An 18,299-nucleotide genomic window follows, 5' to 3' on the forward strand; every position below is an offset into this window, starting at 1 on the left:
GACATAACTCGTGCTCAAATTTGAGTGAATAAGTAACTGAACAAATGAACTATGTGTGATAAGCAGGGACCGAAGAGGCAGACATAAACATGGCTCCTGACTGCCAATCCCGCCTGTCACTGGACTCAGTACTTTTCATCTACAAAGGACCTTGAGGAACATTTAGTCTAACTCTCTTGAAAATTCTGGGTGGCTACCAAGAGGACTGGAAATACTTAAGCAAAGTAGAGGAAGAAGCTGCCTGGCCCTGGGTCAGTGCCTGGGATAATCTAATTCACCAGGGCAAGATCCCCAAAGAAAGTTTCCATCAATAACTCCTAAATGCTGTGCTTCAGGATTCTTTCCTGAAAACGAATGCCATCTAAGTCTACCAAGTTTCAGAAGTAAGTGTTTGGTGGCTTTGGTGGGCAACTGTTATTTAAAAAATCAAGCACGTCTAAGATATAATTTGTAAAAATCTGGCTCCAGGAGAGAAAGCTGAAGCATTAGTCACGTGGTTTACATTCTTACTCCTGCCTGCCAGAACTTTTTTTTTCAAATTAAGAAAGGAAAAATGGGTCAGCCCAAAAGAATTTTTACAACTGTCAGAATAAATACGAGGCCATGTAACTCCATAAACTTCAATCTTTGGAGCCTTTTTTTCCCCCGTCCTCTCTGTGGCTTTAAGAGGCCTTTGTTTAGAACCCCACGAAATGCGTAGCCCTGGTGACTGCCCCTACATCTGTGTACTGTAAAGGACATGTTTTCTGTCAGGCAGGAAGAAGATGTGTTCTTGGATTAGAAAACAGCTTCTTCTGACTTCAACAAGTCACTGTGGTGAGGAGGGGCAAAGGGTCACAAGAAACCCTATTCAATCCAGTTTGACTCCAAGGTCACTAAGAAACCACCCTGCTTCTTAGAAAGTATCTCTGCCCCTGAATCATTTTGAAGAAGTCTTCAAGAAGCAAGCAATAACACAAAGGTCACTGCTGGACTCCAGGGGCACTTGAGGGCGGAGCACACAGGTCCAGCCTTCAGTAGCACTGCAGGCATCCTTCATTCACCCCTCACCCTGGAAGTCTCCTGAGGGGCTACTGCTAATGAGGACCAATGTCCAGGTTTACTTTCATGCAGGGTCTGGTTTAGATGAGGATTTCCAGAGGAGCTTCCACCAACCAGACCTGAAATCCACATGATGTTCCTGGTACCAACCTGCCCTCCTATAGAGCAGACCAGGCCTCCTGGTAATACTTCAGGTTACACCAGACCACCCAGAACACTGACTTTTACACTTTTTACCATGATTCATTATTTTTAAAAAATACATTTTACATGGTACTCGGTCCACACGTGTGTGTGTTCAAAACAAAAATAATGCCACTCTGACATTTTCTATTCCATTCTGATTTTAAAATACTGATTTTTTAAAATATTTTTTTCAGTTTTCAATGGACCTTTAATTTATTTATATGCAGTGCTCAGAATCAAACCCAGTGCCTCACACATGCTATACAAGTGCTCTACCACTGAGCCACAACCCCAGCTATAAAGTACTAATTTTTAACCCACTAAATTAACTTCAGAACCCACTGATAAATGACAACTTACTACTGAAAAGTAAGATTCAAGAGCAACACTGTCCAAGAAAAACAATATGCCAGCCATAGGTAATTTTAAATGTGTTAGTTCCCACATTAAAGACAGCAAAGACAAACAGGTACAGTTAATTCTAATAATATATTTAATTTAACCTATTATATTCATATAACCTATTATATGTCATCATGTAAACATGTTGATCACTCTAAAAAATTACTGAGATATTTTACATTCTTTTCTTAGTACTGAGTCTTTAAAATCTGAGGTGGCTTTTATGTGGACAGACATTTCACTTTGGATGAGCCACATTCCAAGTGTGAGTGTGCATGGCCAGTAACCACCACACCGAGCAAGCAGCCCTAGAGCATTCTGGCCCCACATCCCCAGAGCAGCTGGGCCCTCCATGCTGTCTGGAAGCAGAAGGAAGGGGCGCCATCCACTCCTGCACATTCAGTCACAAGGCCTCCTCTCACATGCAGCCCCACAACCCTGATAAGGAATGGGAAATTTCAAGGTAAAAGAACAGAAATGAGGCTTATAAACCAATAATAGGCATTATCACCTTGATACTCCTCATACACAAAGTCCAAATGCATTTTTTTGTCTGTGACATCAGAAACATTACAAATATCACACAATTCAAACTAGAAAGTAACTTTTACAGAATTTGTTCTGAAAAATATTATCTGCTGATTACAAAAACTGAATAGACAGCATGCCTGCAACTATGTTAAAATGAGTCCTGTGAACAGAACTTGGAAGATAAAAAGCAAAAGTGAAAGGAGTTATATTCCCATGGAAGGATTGTGAATTTTTCCTTTCACACACACAAGAGTGCAAGGTTGTTGGAGCCCTCTTTTAAGAACAGCATTGCTTAAAACATTCTTCCTCCTTTTCCAAGGTACACGATGGGACACCTGTACGGAGAAGACAGTAAGGACTCAGGCAAGAAGGACCAGAGGCAGTGGAGAGCTTGGTGTTGACAGAGCCAATTACAGCTGGGATAGTCTGAAGGAAAGCACTGACAACCTGCGACTTAGGCTTTAAGTTTTGCCTAAGGTAGAACTAAGAACTTAAGGTCACAGAATAGAATGGAAAGGGAAGACAGCAAAGGAAGCTGAGTCTTATTAATGAAAATTGAGAAGCAATACAGACAATAGTATATAATTCATGTTACTCATTTTTCAGTCTTTTTTTTTTTTTGGCCAGCGAGTCCTGAGAAGCACACCACGGGAATCATATAACAAGCCTACGACTTATGTCTCAGAATAGGAGGCTTCGTTGTGATGTGCACGGAGGAGGTCAGATGTCACAAAAATGTGTTCAGACAAAGCAAAGCCAGACTGACTTGATATTGGGTTATGCCAACTTGAAATAAATTATAGGCCTCAGATAAAAGATACCTGGAAACACCAAGTAAGATAGTTCTGGAAATCAGAGCAGAAATCAGGTTTCTAGAGGTCTGTTCTTGACCATGACTCAACCTATATGTCCCCAAGAAGTTTACAGATAAATTCTCAAAGGTCGCCATCATTGCTAGGTCATTTCTCCTAAGATCATGAAGTGTGTAGGTCAAGTAATGATGACAAAGAGGAAGCAAACCAGTACTTTCCTTTTTTGTGGAGTCACTAGTTGAAGTATATGACATGAGTTAAATTCTATTTATTTACTCAGTGTTTTTTTGTTTCAAAACTTGAGATTTACAATATTACCAATGACAATTTAAAAAACTGTCATTTAAGATACATGTTCTAGATACATGTAAGGCACGTGGAATAGAGATAAGGCCGAACAATTTATAAGATGCTTACAGAGTAGTGCAACGTCCCTGACACTGTCCCAGGTTTTAGGAATGTGGAAATAAATTAAATATGGCTTCGTCCTTAAAGCACTCAAATGAACAGGGCCAAGAGCAATATTTTGAAGATAGTTAATAAGGTGATAAGTGATGTAACAGAGCTCCTGGGGAAGGTGCAAGGAAACCCAGCTGGTCCAGAAGAGAGGTGAGGGAAGTAGGAAAGTAGGGGCGACACTTGAGCTCAGACTCAAGGTCAGCGGGAGCTGGCCAGCCGCCTGCAAACATAAAACACAACGGCATCAAGCAGGACGCAGGAAGAGAGCGCTGCTCCTGCAGCCAACTTCACTCGGGATGAGGAAATCCACAACTCGACCCTCAACTAAGAATGGGACCCGGTCTTTACATGGACGCATAACCACACAGGGAACTGGAAGGCCACAGAAGGGAGCCTTTTAAATCTTCTGCCTCTGAGAAGAGAGGCGTCAACCCTGCTGCCTCGACTCAGCACACAGGTGAGGGCTGAGGCTGAAACCAGAGCTGCTGCCATCAGCTCTTCTCAGCCCGGTCATGTGAAGTTTTACGAGCCTTTGCTCTTGAGCAGACACTCGTTTGTGGACTGTCTAGATCAACCCTGGATAAAGTCATTTTTGTACAGAATATCATAATCCTCCAACTCTAAGTGAAGAATATTCATGAGGAAACACGAGTCAACTTCAGCTCCCTGAGAAACACTTTTGTGGAGCAAAACAATCGCAGGTCCCTCCAGGAGCCTTAGCGGCATGTTGTCTGAAAGCTGGACCTGGGGCTGAGCCACCAGTGTCATGACGCTGCACAAAGACAAGTGTCACGCATGCATCCCAAGGCAGAGAATATAAAAAGAGTCCTTTCTTTAGCACCACACACAGAGCCAGCAGATGAGAGAGAATTCAGTGTTCATAACATTTAATGTGAGCAAATCACTTGTTAAGCACTTTTGTATAAGAGCTTTAATTTCCAGTTTCAGCTGTGAGTACAAGGGTTAGTTAGCTCCATAGTCAGCTGGGAACAGGCACGAATTAACAGGGAATAGATGCTGGATCCAAGTATCTTGAGTAAATAGGAAAGGATGATAAGATGCTCAGGGGAGTCCCCATATGAATAGAAGAAAGGTCAGATTTGTGGCCAAGTAGCTCAAAGACCCTGGAGACTATTTTTAATCCAGAAGAAGGACAGGAAGGAACAAGAACAAAAAAAGGAACTTACAAGGGAGAAATGGAAAGCAAGAAGGAAGCATCTGTATCAAGCAAATGGAAAGAGCGAGAAAAATAGATCTATAGAACTGTGTTCCTAACAGGGAGGCCAGGAACACCACAGGAAAAGACTGGAAGAAGAAGAAACACAGAAAGCAACAGCAGGACTACTCAAAGGAAGCATTTTCAATTTCTACATCTTATGAGGGTCAGTGCAGGTCAGTTGGTGACATTCGTGCCTCTGGCATTAGGTCATGAGTTCAAGTTCTACATTGGGATTGAGTCTCAAATTAAGAGTTGATTTTCCAGTAGATCTACAAGATTGGAAGTGCTTTCCATTCATTGGTGCATTAATTTTACCACTCTCTCTGCAACAAATTAAAAGTACCAGAAAGAAAATGAGAATTAAATAGAAAATAGAAAGTTTTCATATGCAAGATATGGACTGAAATTATCTTTAGAATTCTGTGACAATGCAATGTTTTTCCCTACGATCAATCTATTGAGAGAGGCCCAGCTGTCCTCATTCTCCATGCGCCTGGATACCAGTGGAAAACACCTGGGGACAGAAGAAACACTACTCCTTGTCAAGCATGGAAATAGCATTAGATAAGTAGCATGTGGGAAGAGAAGAATATAGAATATTCCCTCTGGAATGAGGGAAGAGGAAGACTATGGAACAGAACCACATGCTCATGAGGCCTTTAGGTGATGAGGAAAGAAAGAGAGAGAGAGAGAGAGAGAGAGAGAGAGAGAGAGAAGCCTTTACGATGAATAACAATAATAAGAAAACCCTTATGTTTGTCTAACAACTTGTATATTAAAAAATACTTTCATATATATTAATTAATGTGATCCTTACAAAACACACAGGCAGAGGGAAAAGCATGTATTATCCTCATTTCACAAATAAGGAAATGTACAACTTCAAAATCATCTGAAAGTCACAACCTCAGGAGCAATTCAGCTCATTCCTGGTTTGGGGCTCCAGTGCTATATTGGCTAATGAACAGGTGGCAAAGCAGGAAATTTTATCTTTATTTTATCTCAAGCAGTGTAATCTAGGACTTGAAATTTATGATGCACACACAGTTTGCTAACATCCTAAAGTATCCCCAATGTTAGCATAATGCTTACTAAGCAGGTAGTAGAAAAAATGTCTCCTACCATCTCAGTTTTCCATCAGAAATAGCAAATATAAAGATAGAATATGATCTGCTGTTAAATAGTTAAGTTTTTTTAGGTATACAAAAAAAGAAAAGAAAAAGTACACTAACAAATTAACTCTGGAAAGCCTGAAGAAATTTGAAATGCAAAATATTGGAGCCCCAATTCACAATAGCTAGATTATGGAACCAACCTAGGTGTCCCTCAATAAATGAATGGATAAAGAAAATGTGGCATATATATTCAATGTAATATTACTCAGCTTTAAAGAAAAGTGAAACTATGGCATTTGCCAGTAAATGGTTGGTTGCAAAGGGAAATAAGCCAATCCCACAAAACCAAAGGCCAAATGTTTTCTCTAATATGCAGATGCTAACTCACAATAAGGCTGGGGTTGGGGGAGACACTAGGGAAGAATAGCGTTACCTTAGATTAGGTAGAGGGAAGTGATGGGAGGGGAAGGGAGGGCATATGGGGATAGGAAAGATAGTAGAATGAAACAGATATCATTACTATATGTATATATCTGACTACAAGACCAATATGATTCTGCAACATGTACATTCAGAAAAATGAGAAATTATATCCCATCTATGTATGATATATCAAAGTGTATAAATGCATTCTACTGTCATGTATAACTAATTAAAACAAATTTAAAAAAATTAAATCCCTAAAAAAAGCAAAAACAAAAAAAACCCCAAAAAATAAAAAAATAAAGCTGCTGTGAAATCTTAAAAAAAAAATTGGAGCCCAAGAAATAATTCCATCTTTCACTATGTAGCCAGCCAGATAGAGAAAATACAACAATAAGTTGTATTTAGCAATAAACATGGTAAGTTTGGTAGTCTATATTTACTTATAATAAACAAAGACTACTGACCCTGTCACAGTTGGTCCTTCCTCTTAGAAGTGCACAATGGGAGAACAGTGCCAGGAACATATCTGTAAGCCTTGCTAATACAGTTTCTTAGTCAAGCAAACTGGAGTTCATATGACCCCAAGGCTCAGGGCTCTACAAAGAAAGTCTCAGGGCTCTACAGAGTTCCATGGCAGGGTTCAAAATGGAGCCTGACAGTGGGGTGCAAACCTCAGCCCCACCACTCAGTGAGTGAGTCTCACCAGGGCCTTGGCACCATGATAAGCACCTACGCAGGTAGCTTAGCTGGGCTTGAGAGCAGTTCTACCAGGAAGGCACCGGTATCCCCATTCCACAGGTGAGGAACTCCGGCTTAGGGAGGTTAAATAACCCCATAGCTTGAGCCTCTGTAGCTCACACGTGGCAGAGGCAAACTCTGAATTCATACTGTCTGGCTCCAAAGACAGGTTCTTGGCCTGTGCACTAGGTCACTTCCTACATCCAGCTCCTGCTGGAAATACCTCGAAAAGGAAGAGCAGCTGGGAAGGGCCAGCTCCTCTGCAGTCCCCAGCAGAGAGAAAGAAGCACGCACTGATTGTCCAGCCAGCCTTGATGGCTCTGGGTCCTGTGAATAGTTGGCCATTTGTTTACTGCATTGTGTCAGCCTTCAGACAGAAGTGGCAAATCTTTTCCTGGTGCTTCACAAACTAACCAAATGCTTCCGTTTTCCTGAGGTTGCTATTTAGGAGTATCAGTTCGCTCAATAAACAATTTCAAGTGTTTCAATTTTAACAAGAAAAGGGCATGATTAAAAAACATTTTATTTTTGGCCAAGGTCCAATCCAGTTTCAGTTATTTTTACCTATGTCCAATAAATGTTCTTTTGTGAGATAAAAATGGTCATGATTTTACCTCTATCAACAGTGACAGAAGTTATAGGCACAAGGATGGCACATAACTAGGAAGAGTTACTGGCATGAGGGTGCAGAGACAGTGGTTGATATGACTGACCAAAGGCATCCTCTTTTAGTAGAAAAGGCATGGCCAGGACCTTCAAATGATCTTTGGAAAGATGAAACTGGAAAGACTCAGACTTGGCTTCACTTCTACAAAAAATGAAAATGAGTATTTAAATCAAGAGGAAACAAGGAAAAAGAAAAAAAAAGTTGAATTAACCAATACTTTTCAGAAAAGAGCAGACAACTTGTGGGATTAGCTGTGTTGAAAGGAATTCAGGTGAATGGGCCACAGATGGCACAGGCAGCTAAACACCAGAACACACAGGGTGGTGAGTGTGAATCACCTAGAGCCAACCATGATGCACCAAGCCACTCCCAGCCAGCACCACTGGAGAAGGGGGTTTGAGGAAACAGCTGGGCAGAGCCAAATCAGGAAGCACAGCACAGCCACACCAGCAAGAAGGCCAGGCACTTTCACTGTGCAAAGAGAAAGGGCCAGTGGTAAGTGCACAGTTCCTCTCCGTGCACAAAACTGAGTCTCCTACAAGGTGAAGCCTCCTGTTTAATGTTGTAAGCTTGCTCTACCTTTATTCTTTCTTCCTCTGTTTTATTATTTTTTAAACTAAGGACAGTTCTCAGAGTAAAGTCAATCAGGCAATGACAATAATGAAGTAATTGAAGAAAACCAAGTACATGACAAAATCCAGCTCTGATCAATATACAGAAGAGGCCATGGAGTGACATTAAAAAGATGTACCAAGACTTAAAAACCAAAATGTGAAAAGACACTTTAACTGTTAGGCTGTGAGTGTGTACACACACATTTAAGAGAGAGAAATGCTGAAATGCAGCAGCATTTAACTAAGAAAGCATTAGATCTTACTAAAATTGTCTCCTTATACAAGACACAGAACTACTTCAAAGTGGGCATTCAGGAACAGTCTTGCCAGCAGCCAGGATGGTGTTAGAGAGGGTTTAAAGGTATTGAGAAGGGGAAGAGAAAAAGACTAGGACGTCTAATTTCTTGTGTCCCTAAGAATAACACAAGTATAGTTTAAATGTCATTCTCTAAAATACAACTCTGTAATCATTGTTCTGTGGGTTCCATGTTTATTCTCTCTCCATGGCCTACAGCTTCAATTTGTTGAGTTTGTAGGGCAACACAAGACTAGCAAAGGCCAAGAAGCACCAGCTCTGCAAAGTTCCCTAAAACCTCAGAAGGCAAGCAGTGCTTTCCGCCTGTTCCTGGTGAGATTTTTGCCTCCAGAAAGGACAGTCGGGCACGCCCAGATCTGGCTTTTCTGCAGGGCCTTCTCATGGGAAAGGAAGCATTTGTTAATGTCTTCCACAGGGAAACCTGACGTGAAGCCCAGTATATCCAACCTAAAGAGAAGAGGGCACTGACCTCAGAAATCTAGACAGCTCCTGCAGACCTCCTTGTGGAAACCCAGATTCTGAGACCCAGGCCCACCGAAGCTCCCCTTCTCACCCACCACCTCCCTCCCACACCTGCACTCCACCCCACCCCCAAGGCTCTTCATTCAGTTTCCCTCGGGTCTTGGCCTTTTCTTCACCTCATTACCTCTAAAACCTCCTCCTAGGTCTCCAGCTTGGGTCCCTTCCAATGCGTCCACCTTTTAGCTGTCAGCTGCCACTCTAAGATGTAAACCTGGCTGTGCTGCTCTGCTTAAAACCCTCCATGGCTGCCCTAGTATTCAGGACCAGGTGAAGTCCACAGCTAGCCGTCCCATAGCTGAGAACCACCGGCTCTCAGCAAGGGGCTCAGGCCTTTCTTTCTGGCCCCTTTCCTGTCACTTTCCCCCCAGGTACACTTCCCTCTTCCCTGGGCCAAGCCTCACATAGGAGTCTCACTCAGAGGTTGAAATGCCTCCCCAGCACCTCACATACTCTCTTTTAACTCCTAACTCATTGGTCACCTGTACATTGAAGGACCCTCTCTCCCATGCCACCATCCTGGACCATCCACCCCTTTCTCCCATCTGATTTCAAAGCCCCCTTGCTTGGCTCTCTGAGCCGGGATCACACTTACAAACTACAAACTAGAGCAACTAGTTTAACTTTCTGTCTCCCCCATCACCTGCAAGTTCCTTCAGAGCAAGGAGTGTTTTATCTTACTTTATCTCCCCAATCTTTAACTTTATCACAGCACCTAGTAGACTAGGTTTTTGATGAACAGACAAGTGCCATCAAAGGAGGGGTCAGCAGGCCAAATGCAGCTGACAGAATCATCGTACAAGATGTGCAACAGTAGTGAGGGGGTTCCCTTTGGATGTTTACCACAAATGACCCAGAAACTGCCAGAAACTCCAGAGAACTCCAGATCAACTCTGTGGAGCTAGCCACACCCATGGCAACCCAGACACAGAACTGGCTGAGTCTCTCCGAGGGAACAAAGCAGTTCCATTATCTTCTCCCATTAGCAATATTTTTCTTGCTTTGTTTATGGAAATCAATGCTTTCCTGCAAAAAGTAATGTCATGGTAGAAATTCGAATGTTTTAGTTATTTAGTATATTTTTGCATATTTTAACATAAAATATGTAAGATAGTCACTATAAGATTCTGATCATGTAGAAAGGGGAAGTTTACAGGGATATATTTGACATGGACAAAAGGAACTGAACTAAGTGGGATAGGGCGGTGATAAATTCCAACTAAGTGCTAAAACAGAAAAGCACAATATCTTACTGTTCTCCTTGTCTGTCTTAATTTATAACTCCACTGGCTTTTTGTTTATGATTTCATAGAAATAAGAATGAAATATGTTCACAATATTAATTTAAAAGAATGCATACTTTTAAGTATAAAGGGTGAATGTGCCTTGAATGTCAATGCTGTTGCTGTTGGTGAGGGGTAGACACGTATTGGAAACTCCATGCAGTACCCCCTGGACTGGTGAACTGAAGTCGATATTCTTAATTACATGCCTCATATTTCTGACATAGATCCCAACAGACTTTGAAAGCAGTAAAGATCATCGATCCAATAACAATATCACAGGCAATTCAAATTTACTATCTTGATAGGAATAGGCCACCATATTATTGGATTAATTCTTTTAGAAACATGTTTCCAAGATCAAAATGAAAAATACCAGTTGGCTCATTTACTAATGGTTACTAAATTTTGAAATTTACTTTCTAAAGCCTAAATTAAACATTCCAACAGACATGAACAACGTAACCCGAGGGCCTGTTCTCCAGGATGAACACGAGGAGGACCAACTGTAAACCAGAGGCTCCTCTAGGGCTTAGCTCCTTACGATTCTCAAATCCCACTCCTGCACTTCCAACCACATGCAATTGTAATGTTGCCAAACACTTTTTAACTCATGCACTGCCTTTATTTCTTTAGCATTCAGTAATAAGACAAGTACAATTGGATCTCCTGGCTTTAAAAAGCACTGAGGAAGTTTTGTTAAAATAATCGCTACCTTTGTTTGTGCCCACTTTGTTCCAGGAAGGATGTTAAGACAGCTATAATCATTGCCTGACTGATTTTTTTCTCACTCACGTGCTCCTCTCCTTCTCTTTATAAGCTAACATGTTATAAATTTTGTTTTAAATGAGAAGCTGCCGCATGTTCATATTTATCAAGACAATACTAGTTGTCCAAAGAAGGATGATGCTAGGTCCATTCATTCAACAAACATTTAATGAGTTTCTGCCAATAGAATGGCTATGGTTGTGAGCTTTCCAGTCTAGTCGGGGATACAAACACACAGACAAATACAACAGAGTGAGGTAGCCTAACAGGAGATACAGGAAGGACAGCCCACACAGACCTGGAGGATCCAAGAGGGTTCCCAGAAGCGAAGTTACCTGAGAATTCAAGGAACTGTACACCATATTAAGGCAACATGCCTAGCAACGCCACCCAAATACCAAGTAGAGCGGATCCAAATCACATATCCCCTCAAGTCAATTTCTCAGCCCAGATGCTACAGAGGGTTACACTGCACTCCCAGACCCCAGGCTGGCTACGATTCACCCAGACGTGAGGTGCTACGTGAGATTTCCAGTTCCTTTTATTTCTATATTCTGCGTTCTTCTTTACTATTTTACTGTCTTTACCAACCTCCTGGCTATCAAGCGTTTCAGCTCAGCCCAACATTTATCAAGAGTCTGTGTGGGAAACAGTGTGATAAACATGGACGCAAGGAAGGAGGCACCGGGCCCCACAACGACCTCATGACCACAGAAGCTCAGAACTGAGGAAAGCCACATGACTATCCACTGACCCCTCCACTCCCCACAAACCTTGCCGAGTTGACCTTGCACTCTCAATCCTGCTTGTGAAACAATACCCCCATGTTGAACTATCTTGGGTTTGACACATTTTTCTGGACTCTAGAGTTTGCCTATGCTAAGACACCAAAGCCCCTTCCCTGGATTCTTTTCTTCTGTCCCTTTGAGTATTCTCCCTATAATGGGCCATTTCCTGCTTCCAGAGACTACGGATATTTTCTTAACTCATTTCAACATATCAGAGTCAATGTACAACCACAATGCTAGGACCAAGGACAAACAACAAGTCTGACCATTTGCCCTTCCAGAACTCACAGCATACTCCACAGGCTCAGGGAATGTTTGGATAAAAACATGTTTTAAATGTCCCTTCCAACCCTGAGATGGTATGGCTAGATGACATAGCTGGAGCCATTCTTCTAGAAGAGTTATCGGTGGGTAAAATTATCTCAGCCTAAGATGCGATAATAAAGGAAAAACGATTCAGTGTTTCAATAATACTTATCATTTTCCAAAATTGGCAACACAACCCCAGTGTGATGGACAAGCCTGCACTGCGTGAACAAACAGGGCCTGCACCCCATTAGTTGGTATGTTTTACAACCAAAGATACACTGTCTTACTTCAAAAGATCAATAAACACAACATTTAAGAAACAAATTTTAAAAGAATGATCTAAACGTTTTGGACTTTATGAGACTCTACATCTGACAATGGTTAATAATTTTGCTATAATTTTCAGAACTGAACCTTGACCATGTTTAGAGGTCTTAGATTTGGAAAATACAAAATCACGCTCCACCTTTTAGGCTTTTGAGCAGCATCACAGACACACACGGAGGCAGTGCCTACACGCACGTTCTCATCAATGTCTTCAGGGCACCGTGCTTCACACATCCAAAATGGAGAACTTATCAACACAGCACACCTTCACAATACCTCTTTTCAGTTTGCAGCTCAAGTTATCATTCAAAGCATAAAGAGGAACAGAAAGCCTTATCTCTCAAGCCTGCCCCAGGTGCATCCTCAGGGAAAAGCCCACAGTGAGCCTCCTTGCTCTTGAGCCAGTTCTTCTACTAATAAGGAAACAGCCTTAAGGTTCCAGGTAGCTCTTGACAGCAAACAACCAATCATCTGGATTCAAATCCAGCCTCTACCCCTTCCTGGCTGTGTGACCCTGGCAAGCAATTTAACCTCTCTAGGCATTAGTTTTCTTATGTGTAAACAAAACAGGTAATCATAATACCACTTCCTCATTTTCCTTTGAAAATAGGATTATTTTCATATTTCAATGATTTCCTCACCTAACCTCAATCTTTAGTTATTGCTACAACTAGGTACTTTGAAGAATTCTAAGGTTATTGGTATGTAGGAAAACAAACATGGTGAAGCCACTCTGTCCTAAAAAGAAAGATTTTGTAATTGCTATGGCTCAATTGGTTGAGTCACATTTAATTAAGTCTGGAATTTTCAAGGACCAAAACAGAGCTTCCCCATAGAACACCTAAAGAAGAAAACAAGTGTTACTGGGGTGGGAAGTTCTAAGAACAGGCTCTTGAGTAGGGTGGTAGCAGTAAGTCACACTTTGTTGAAACAGGGGGAAGGGGAAAGGGTCCTCCTTCAACCAGAACCAGTCTTTTCCCATTATCCTCCTCCTCAGTGTTTCAGGTCTACTGCTAAGTCCAGGGTCAGCCACCTCGGGACTCCAGACATTTGAGAGCACCAAGAGAGCAGGGAGAAGAGAGCAGTGGAGTCCAGAACAGAAGAGTGCACACCTAGAAGAATGACATTCTGGGGCAGGGGGGAACTACAGAATGGACCCCTCCATTTCCCTGTGACATCCATTGCTATTATATTTGACCAAAAACTAAAGCTGTTGCCCAATCAACATCAGTCCCATTAGAAAGAGGGGGACAAGCCAATACCAGAAAATGTAATGACCCTTTGGAAAGCAACTGGTTCAGATCTTGTGAATCATTCTGAAATAGCCAGACAGGCCTAACCACCTCAACACCACATTAAAATAAAATACAAATACACAACCACCAAAAACAAAGTAATGACTTGTCAGAATTCTAGTTCTGCTTTTCCTATCAGGTCAGCTGGTGATGCACATAATTAGCTCTAAGATCATCTTGTGAGTAAGGTGCCTACTTGGTAGTAAAGACCTCTAATTTCCACTGGAAAGGTTCCTATCTTTCCAAACCACAACTGCGATGTCTCTAAGTGCACTGCCCTAGTGTGTGGTGTCTCAGCCAAGTACAGTAGCAGGAAAGCCTGGGCTGAAGCAGCCATGGGAGGCCAGAGCGACATGCCCAGCAGAGGAGGCCAGGCTGCTGGCCCTCCTGCCTGCCGCTCCAGGACTTACAAGCCACATGCTGCCTCAAGGCCCTGGGCAGTGGTGCTTCTTGTCCCCATCACACTCTACCTTTCTGCTCTCAACATGCTGAATTTTCTGGAACTCAAAGTCAGTAAAGATGAGATGCAAGTGTATAATATTCATTACTCCAAAGTCCATCCCCTGAGTGTGTCCGGAACCAAGACAGGGGCAGGACATCCCTACTTAGCCTCCATTCTTTCCTCTCCCAAGGCTTCTGGTGTCACCTCTCCCCAGTTTCTCTGAAGATGACTTCTAGCTCCAGATCCAGAATTCCTCCAATCATGGGTTCATGTTTGCCCAAGTACCAGTCCTGTTCCAGGGCTCTCCATTTCCCACAGTCCCTTGATTAGGGACTAGCTGAAAGAACCACTAGGCTACGAACTGACATGACCCTATCCCATACTTAGAATCTCAGTGGAAAGGAGTCTTATCTACAGAAGCAGTGTTTTCCAAAGCCCCCGCCCCTCCTCTTTCCTTCTTGTACAGGAGAAGTCCTGGGCACACCCATGCATTTGCCTCTTCCCAGGCTACAGAAAAGAGTTTACAATATAAAACCTGCCACCCCTCAAAGGGAGTGGACTTGGAATGGTCTGTCCCCTGAGCATTCTGGGTATTGTGGGAGTAGAGGTTGTCAGCATCAATAGGTGGAGGGCAGAGAGAGACAGAAGGGTGCTGTGTGGGCCAGGGTGCTTATGGCTCCTGTCTAACAGTGTTGCCTTCTGGACCTGTCACTCTGTGTGTCATTTTCTAATTCAATCTATTTGCCAAATACATCAAGATGTTTCTAAGAGGTTCTGAATTATTGACCAACCTAGGGGAGATGCTTTGGAAAACATCAAGTACAAAAACAGGCCTGTAAAGCTAGTGCAAACACTTGGTCATTAGCAGTTTCCTTTTTAAGTCCAAAAGAGGACTGGGGGGCAGGGGAAAGCTGCCTCTGCTAAATAATAATGATATTCACAGAACAACAGACACCGAAATTCCAAAGTTCACAATCTCTCCAGCTTTACTCACCCCTAGCCATCTTGCTCCTTTATTGGCAGCCTGTTGAATCTGGACTCTTTTGAGGGTGACATGGTAAACAGCGCCTTCCTCTACCTCTTCACCCCAGTCCTGAATCGAGCTCTGCCAGGGATGGGATAAAGAGAAAGAAAGAGTATTTTTTTTCCTCTCTGCTAACCACAATCTATCCCAGCTGCTGTGCTGCTTACACCAGCACTCAAGGCACAAGATGGGCTGTTCAAAATAAATACTACAATCAGAGCGCTGCAAGACACGCTGCGATAGAGGGAATGCTGAGGTTTTCTTGGCTCCTTGCCCTTTCCTGTGGTATCAGGATCCCCCGACTTTTCCATTTAGTTATTTTTCCTAAACTCGCTTACGTATCTTAAATAGTTTTTTAAAAGTCTTTTTTCCCCTCTTCATAGAGAAACTGTGGTTTAGTCCCAATTAACGTTTGCCCCTTAAGTAAAAAGAAAAATAACTCATTTGTAGAAAAAGTTTGTACTTTCAGAAGCGGCTCAATCATCTGAGCAAACTCAGACACAAACAAGTGTTGAAAATGCCAAGAGTCCTCACCCCCGTTGGAAGTGAATGCTCTGCGTGTCTTTTTCTTCTCTTATTGTTTTGGAACCCACAAAGTTAGCGGGGGTGGAAAGTTTTTATTTCCATAAAACAATCTGGCAAGCGCAGAAAGAGCCACACATCATCACGCAGCTTGAGCTAAAAATCTATGCAGCGACCCCCTGATTTCCCTGTCGCCAGCTAAACCTTAGATTTGGGTGAAAGAGCTGCTTGGGACGCAGGGGGACGCAGGAGCGCTCCGCGGTCCGCCCAGAGCAGCAGCTTTCCTTCAAAGTTCTCTCCGGACACGCAACTGTCCCAGACACACCAAAGGCCACGGCCGGAAAGTAGGTACCGTTTAAAGGGAGAGGACGCGGAGGGAGGAATGAATACAAAGCAGAGTGAGAAAGCGGCAGCTCACAAGTAGGGGCTCGGATTGCTCCGTTCGCTGCGAGGGCGTCCAAAACACGCCCAGAGAAAGCGGCAGAAGATTCCCACCAGAGAAGCCTCGGGAGAAGGCAGGGAGCTCGCGTTACCATTTTAGCTTGCCAAAGCAATTTCATTCTCAGTTCTCTCTCCGGTACGCTGCATGATGCGCCCTGCTCCGAGGCCGCCGCGGCGCCAGCTGCCCGGTCCCGTCCCGAGCGGCCGCCGCGCACAGCACGCGCCTCGCTGTCCCCGCCGCCGCCGGTGCGCGCGACTCGGGCCACAAAGGGAGCGCAGCGAGCAGGCGAGCGAGCGAGCGAGCGAGGAGCAGACTCCTCCCCGCGCCGCTCCGTGATGTCAGGCTTTCCTGTTTGTGCCCGCGAGCGCACTCTCGCTTTCTTAAATCCCGTGGATCGAGCCGGCAGGAAACGATCTCCCGCTCTGAAGGATCGGGAAACAACCCTTTCAAGTTTATCAGGTTTTCCGGAGGGTCACCAGGTGCCAAAATAGAACCATGTGTGCGACGGGGAAGTAGCCAAGAACCAAGGGAGACGAGGGTCTGAAACATTTCTAGGATCTGCCTGCTTTTGAATTCGGAATCATTAAATCCGAGTTACTCCAAGGAAAGCAGCAGTTCTAGGAGCCAGGAAGTTTTTCATTAGGACAAAGGATCAGGTCGGAGGCTACCTGGATACCTAAAAACTATGCCTCGGAGCTATACCCTGTCCCACAGGCAAACTCCCAATAGGAAATCGCTTGGACTTCTTCCTACGGCCACTCTGATAAAGCTTAATTGTGGGTAACTGGCCGCTGTCACAAAGCAGGGAAGGGTTTTGCTGGGCCCGACAGTACAGAAGACAGGCCACCAGTGGTCCTGGGGGCTCCGAGTCTGCCTGCGAGCAGCCCTCGTGGGTGGAGTTCTCTGTTGGTGCACTGTAGGGGCGCAGTGCCGTCACAACGGCAGGGAAGAGCCCTTCATCGTCCACTGCCATTGGGAGCTTTACATAAAGGAAAGATCTGTGTTGTGACAAAAGACGAGTACATGTTTTAATCCAATTTTCATAAATCAACAGGGATACCGAATAATAATGCAATCAAACTTGGCACCCGACAGAATTTCATGTCAATTACAAAAACCTTTTAGGGATTCAAGTGTTTTATATTATCCACCCCTAAACGAATTTAATCACCTTTAAGTTAAAAAAGAAAAGAAAAGGTCTCCTACTAGTTGCCATGCTCAGGCATGAGGCTGGACCTTGATCAATAATAAATACACATGGACTGAAAATTGGAGAACAAGTGTGTTGATGATCCTTAGACAGCAGAATAAATGACAGCAAGGCATGTCAAAGAAAACCAAAAGGATCTTTGGACACTTGAGAATATCCTCAAGTCACTCAGTCAAGTTCATTTCACACAACCAGAACTTACAAGGCTCAATGACTACAGAGAGAAGAATGCTCTTTTTATCAAACTGTGGTTGTTTCTACTATAAAACACATAGGGCTAAATCCTTCTGTGATACCCAGGATAAAGTATCCCTACAAGCCAGAGGAAAATCAGGTGCATGCCCTACCTCCCTGCTTCTCAAGCCATTCTCAGGCATATGAGCATACTTCACAGGTTCTAATAGTAATTCTGTTAACACAAATAATCAGACAGCCCATATTTATGCACTGGAAGACTTAATACGTTAAGTGCCTATAGGAACCAAAGTTATCTACAGATTCAGTGCAATCTCTCTATAAAAAACTATTTTTTACAGAAATAGAAAAAGTAATCCAAACATTCATATGGACCCCAAATAACTAAAGCAAGCTTGAAAAAGAAGAACAAATCTGTGGGTATCCCACTTTCTGATTTCAAAACATACTACAAAGCTACAGTAATCAAAACAGCAAGGTACTGACAAAGACAAACACATAGACCAATGTAACAGAACAAGAGCCCAGAAATAAATCCAAGCATATATGACCAACTGATCTTCAACAAGGTAGCCAAAACAGAGTCGGGGGAGGACAATCTTTCAACAAATAGTGTCTGGATTTCCACATTGAAGAAAAAAAAACTGGA

At 43.1% G+C, this 18,299-nt stretch overlaps 1 protein-coding gene across 1 annotated transcript in view; it reads right to left on the minus strand.

Annotated features, from left to right (window-relative positions):
* Nucleotides 1–16,539, minus strand: part of RGL1 (ral guanine nucleotide dissociation stimulator like 1) — a 121,508-nt gene extending 104,969 nt beyond the window's left edge. The window contains exons 1-2 of the mRNA XM_081300246.1: nucleotides 16,337–16,539; nucleotides 15,252–15,362 (exon numbers count right to left, since the gene is read on the minus strand). Coding sequence (XP_081156372.1) covers nucleotides 15,252–15,362; nucleotides 16,337–16,363 — 138 coding nt within the window. The 5' untranslated portion in view covers nucleotides 16,364–16,539. The remainder of the gene's footprint in view (nucleotides 1–15,251; nucleotides 15,363–16,336) is intronic.
* Between the last annotated feature and the right edge of the window lie 1,760 nt (nucleotides 16,540–18,299).

This window comes from Spermophilus citellus (genome assembly GCF_964194105.1).
Source record: "Spermophilus citellus genome assembly, chromosome: 6".
Lineage (NCBI taxonomy): Eukaryota > Metazoa > Chordata > Mammalia > Rodentia > Sciuridae > Spermophilus > Spermophilus citellus.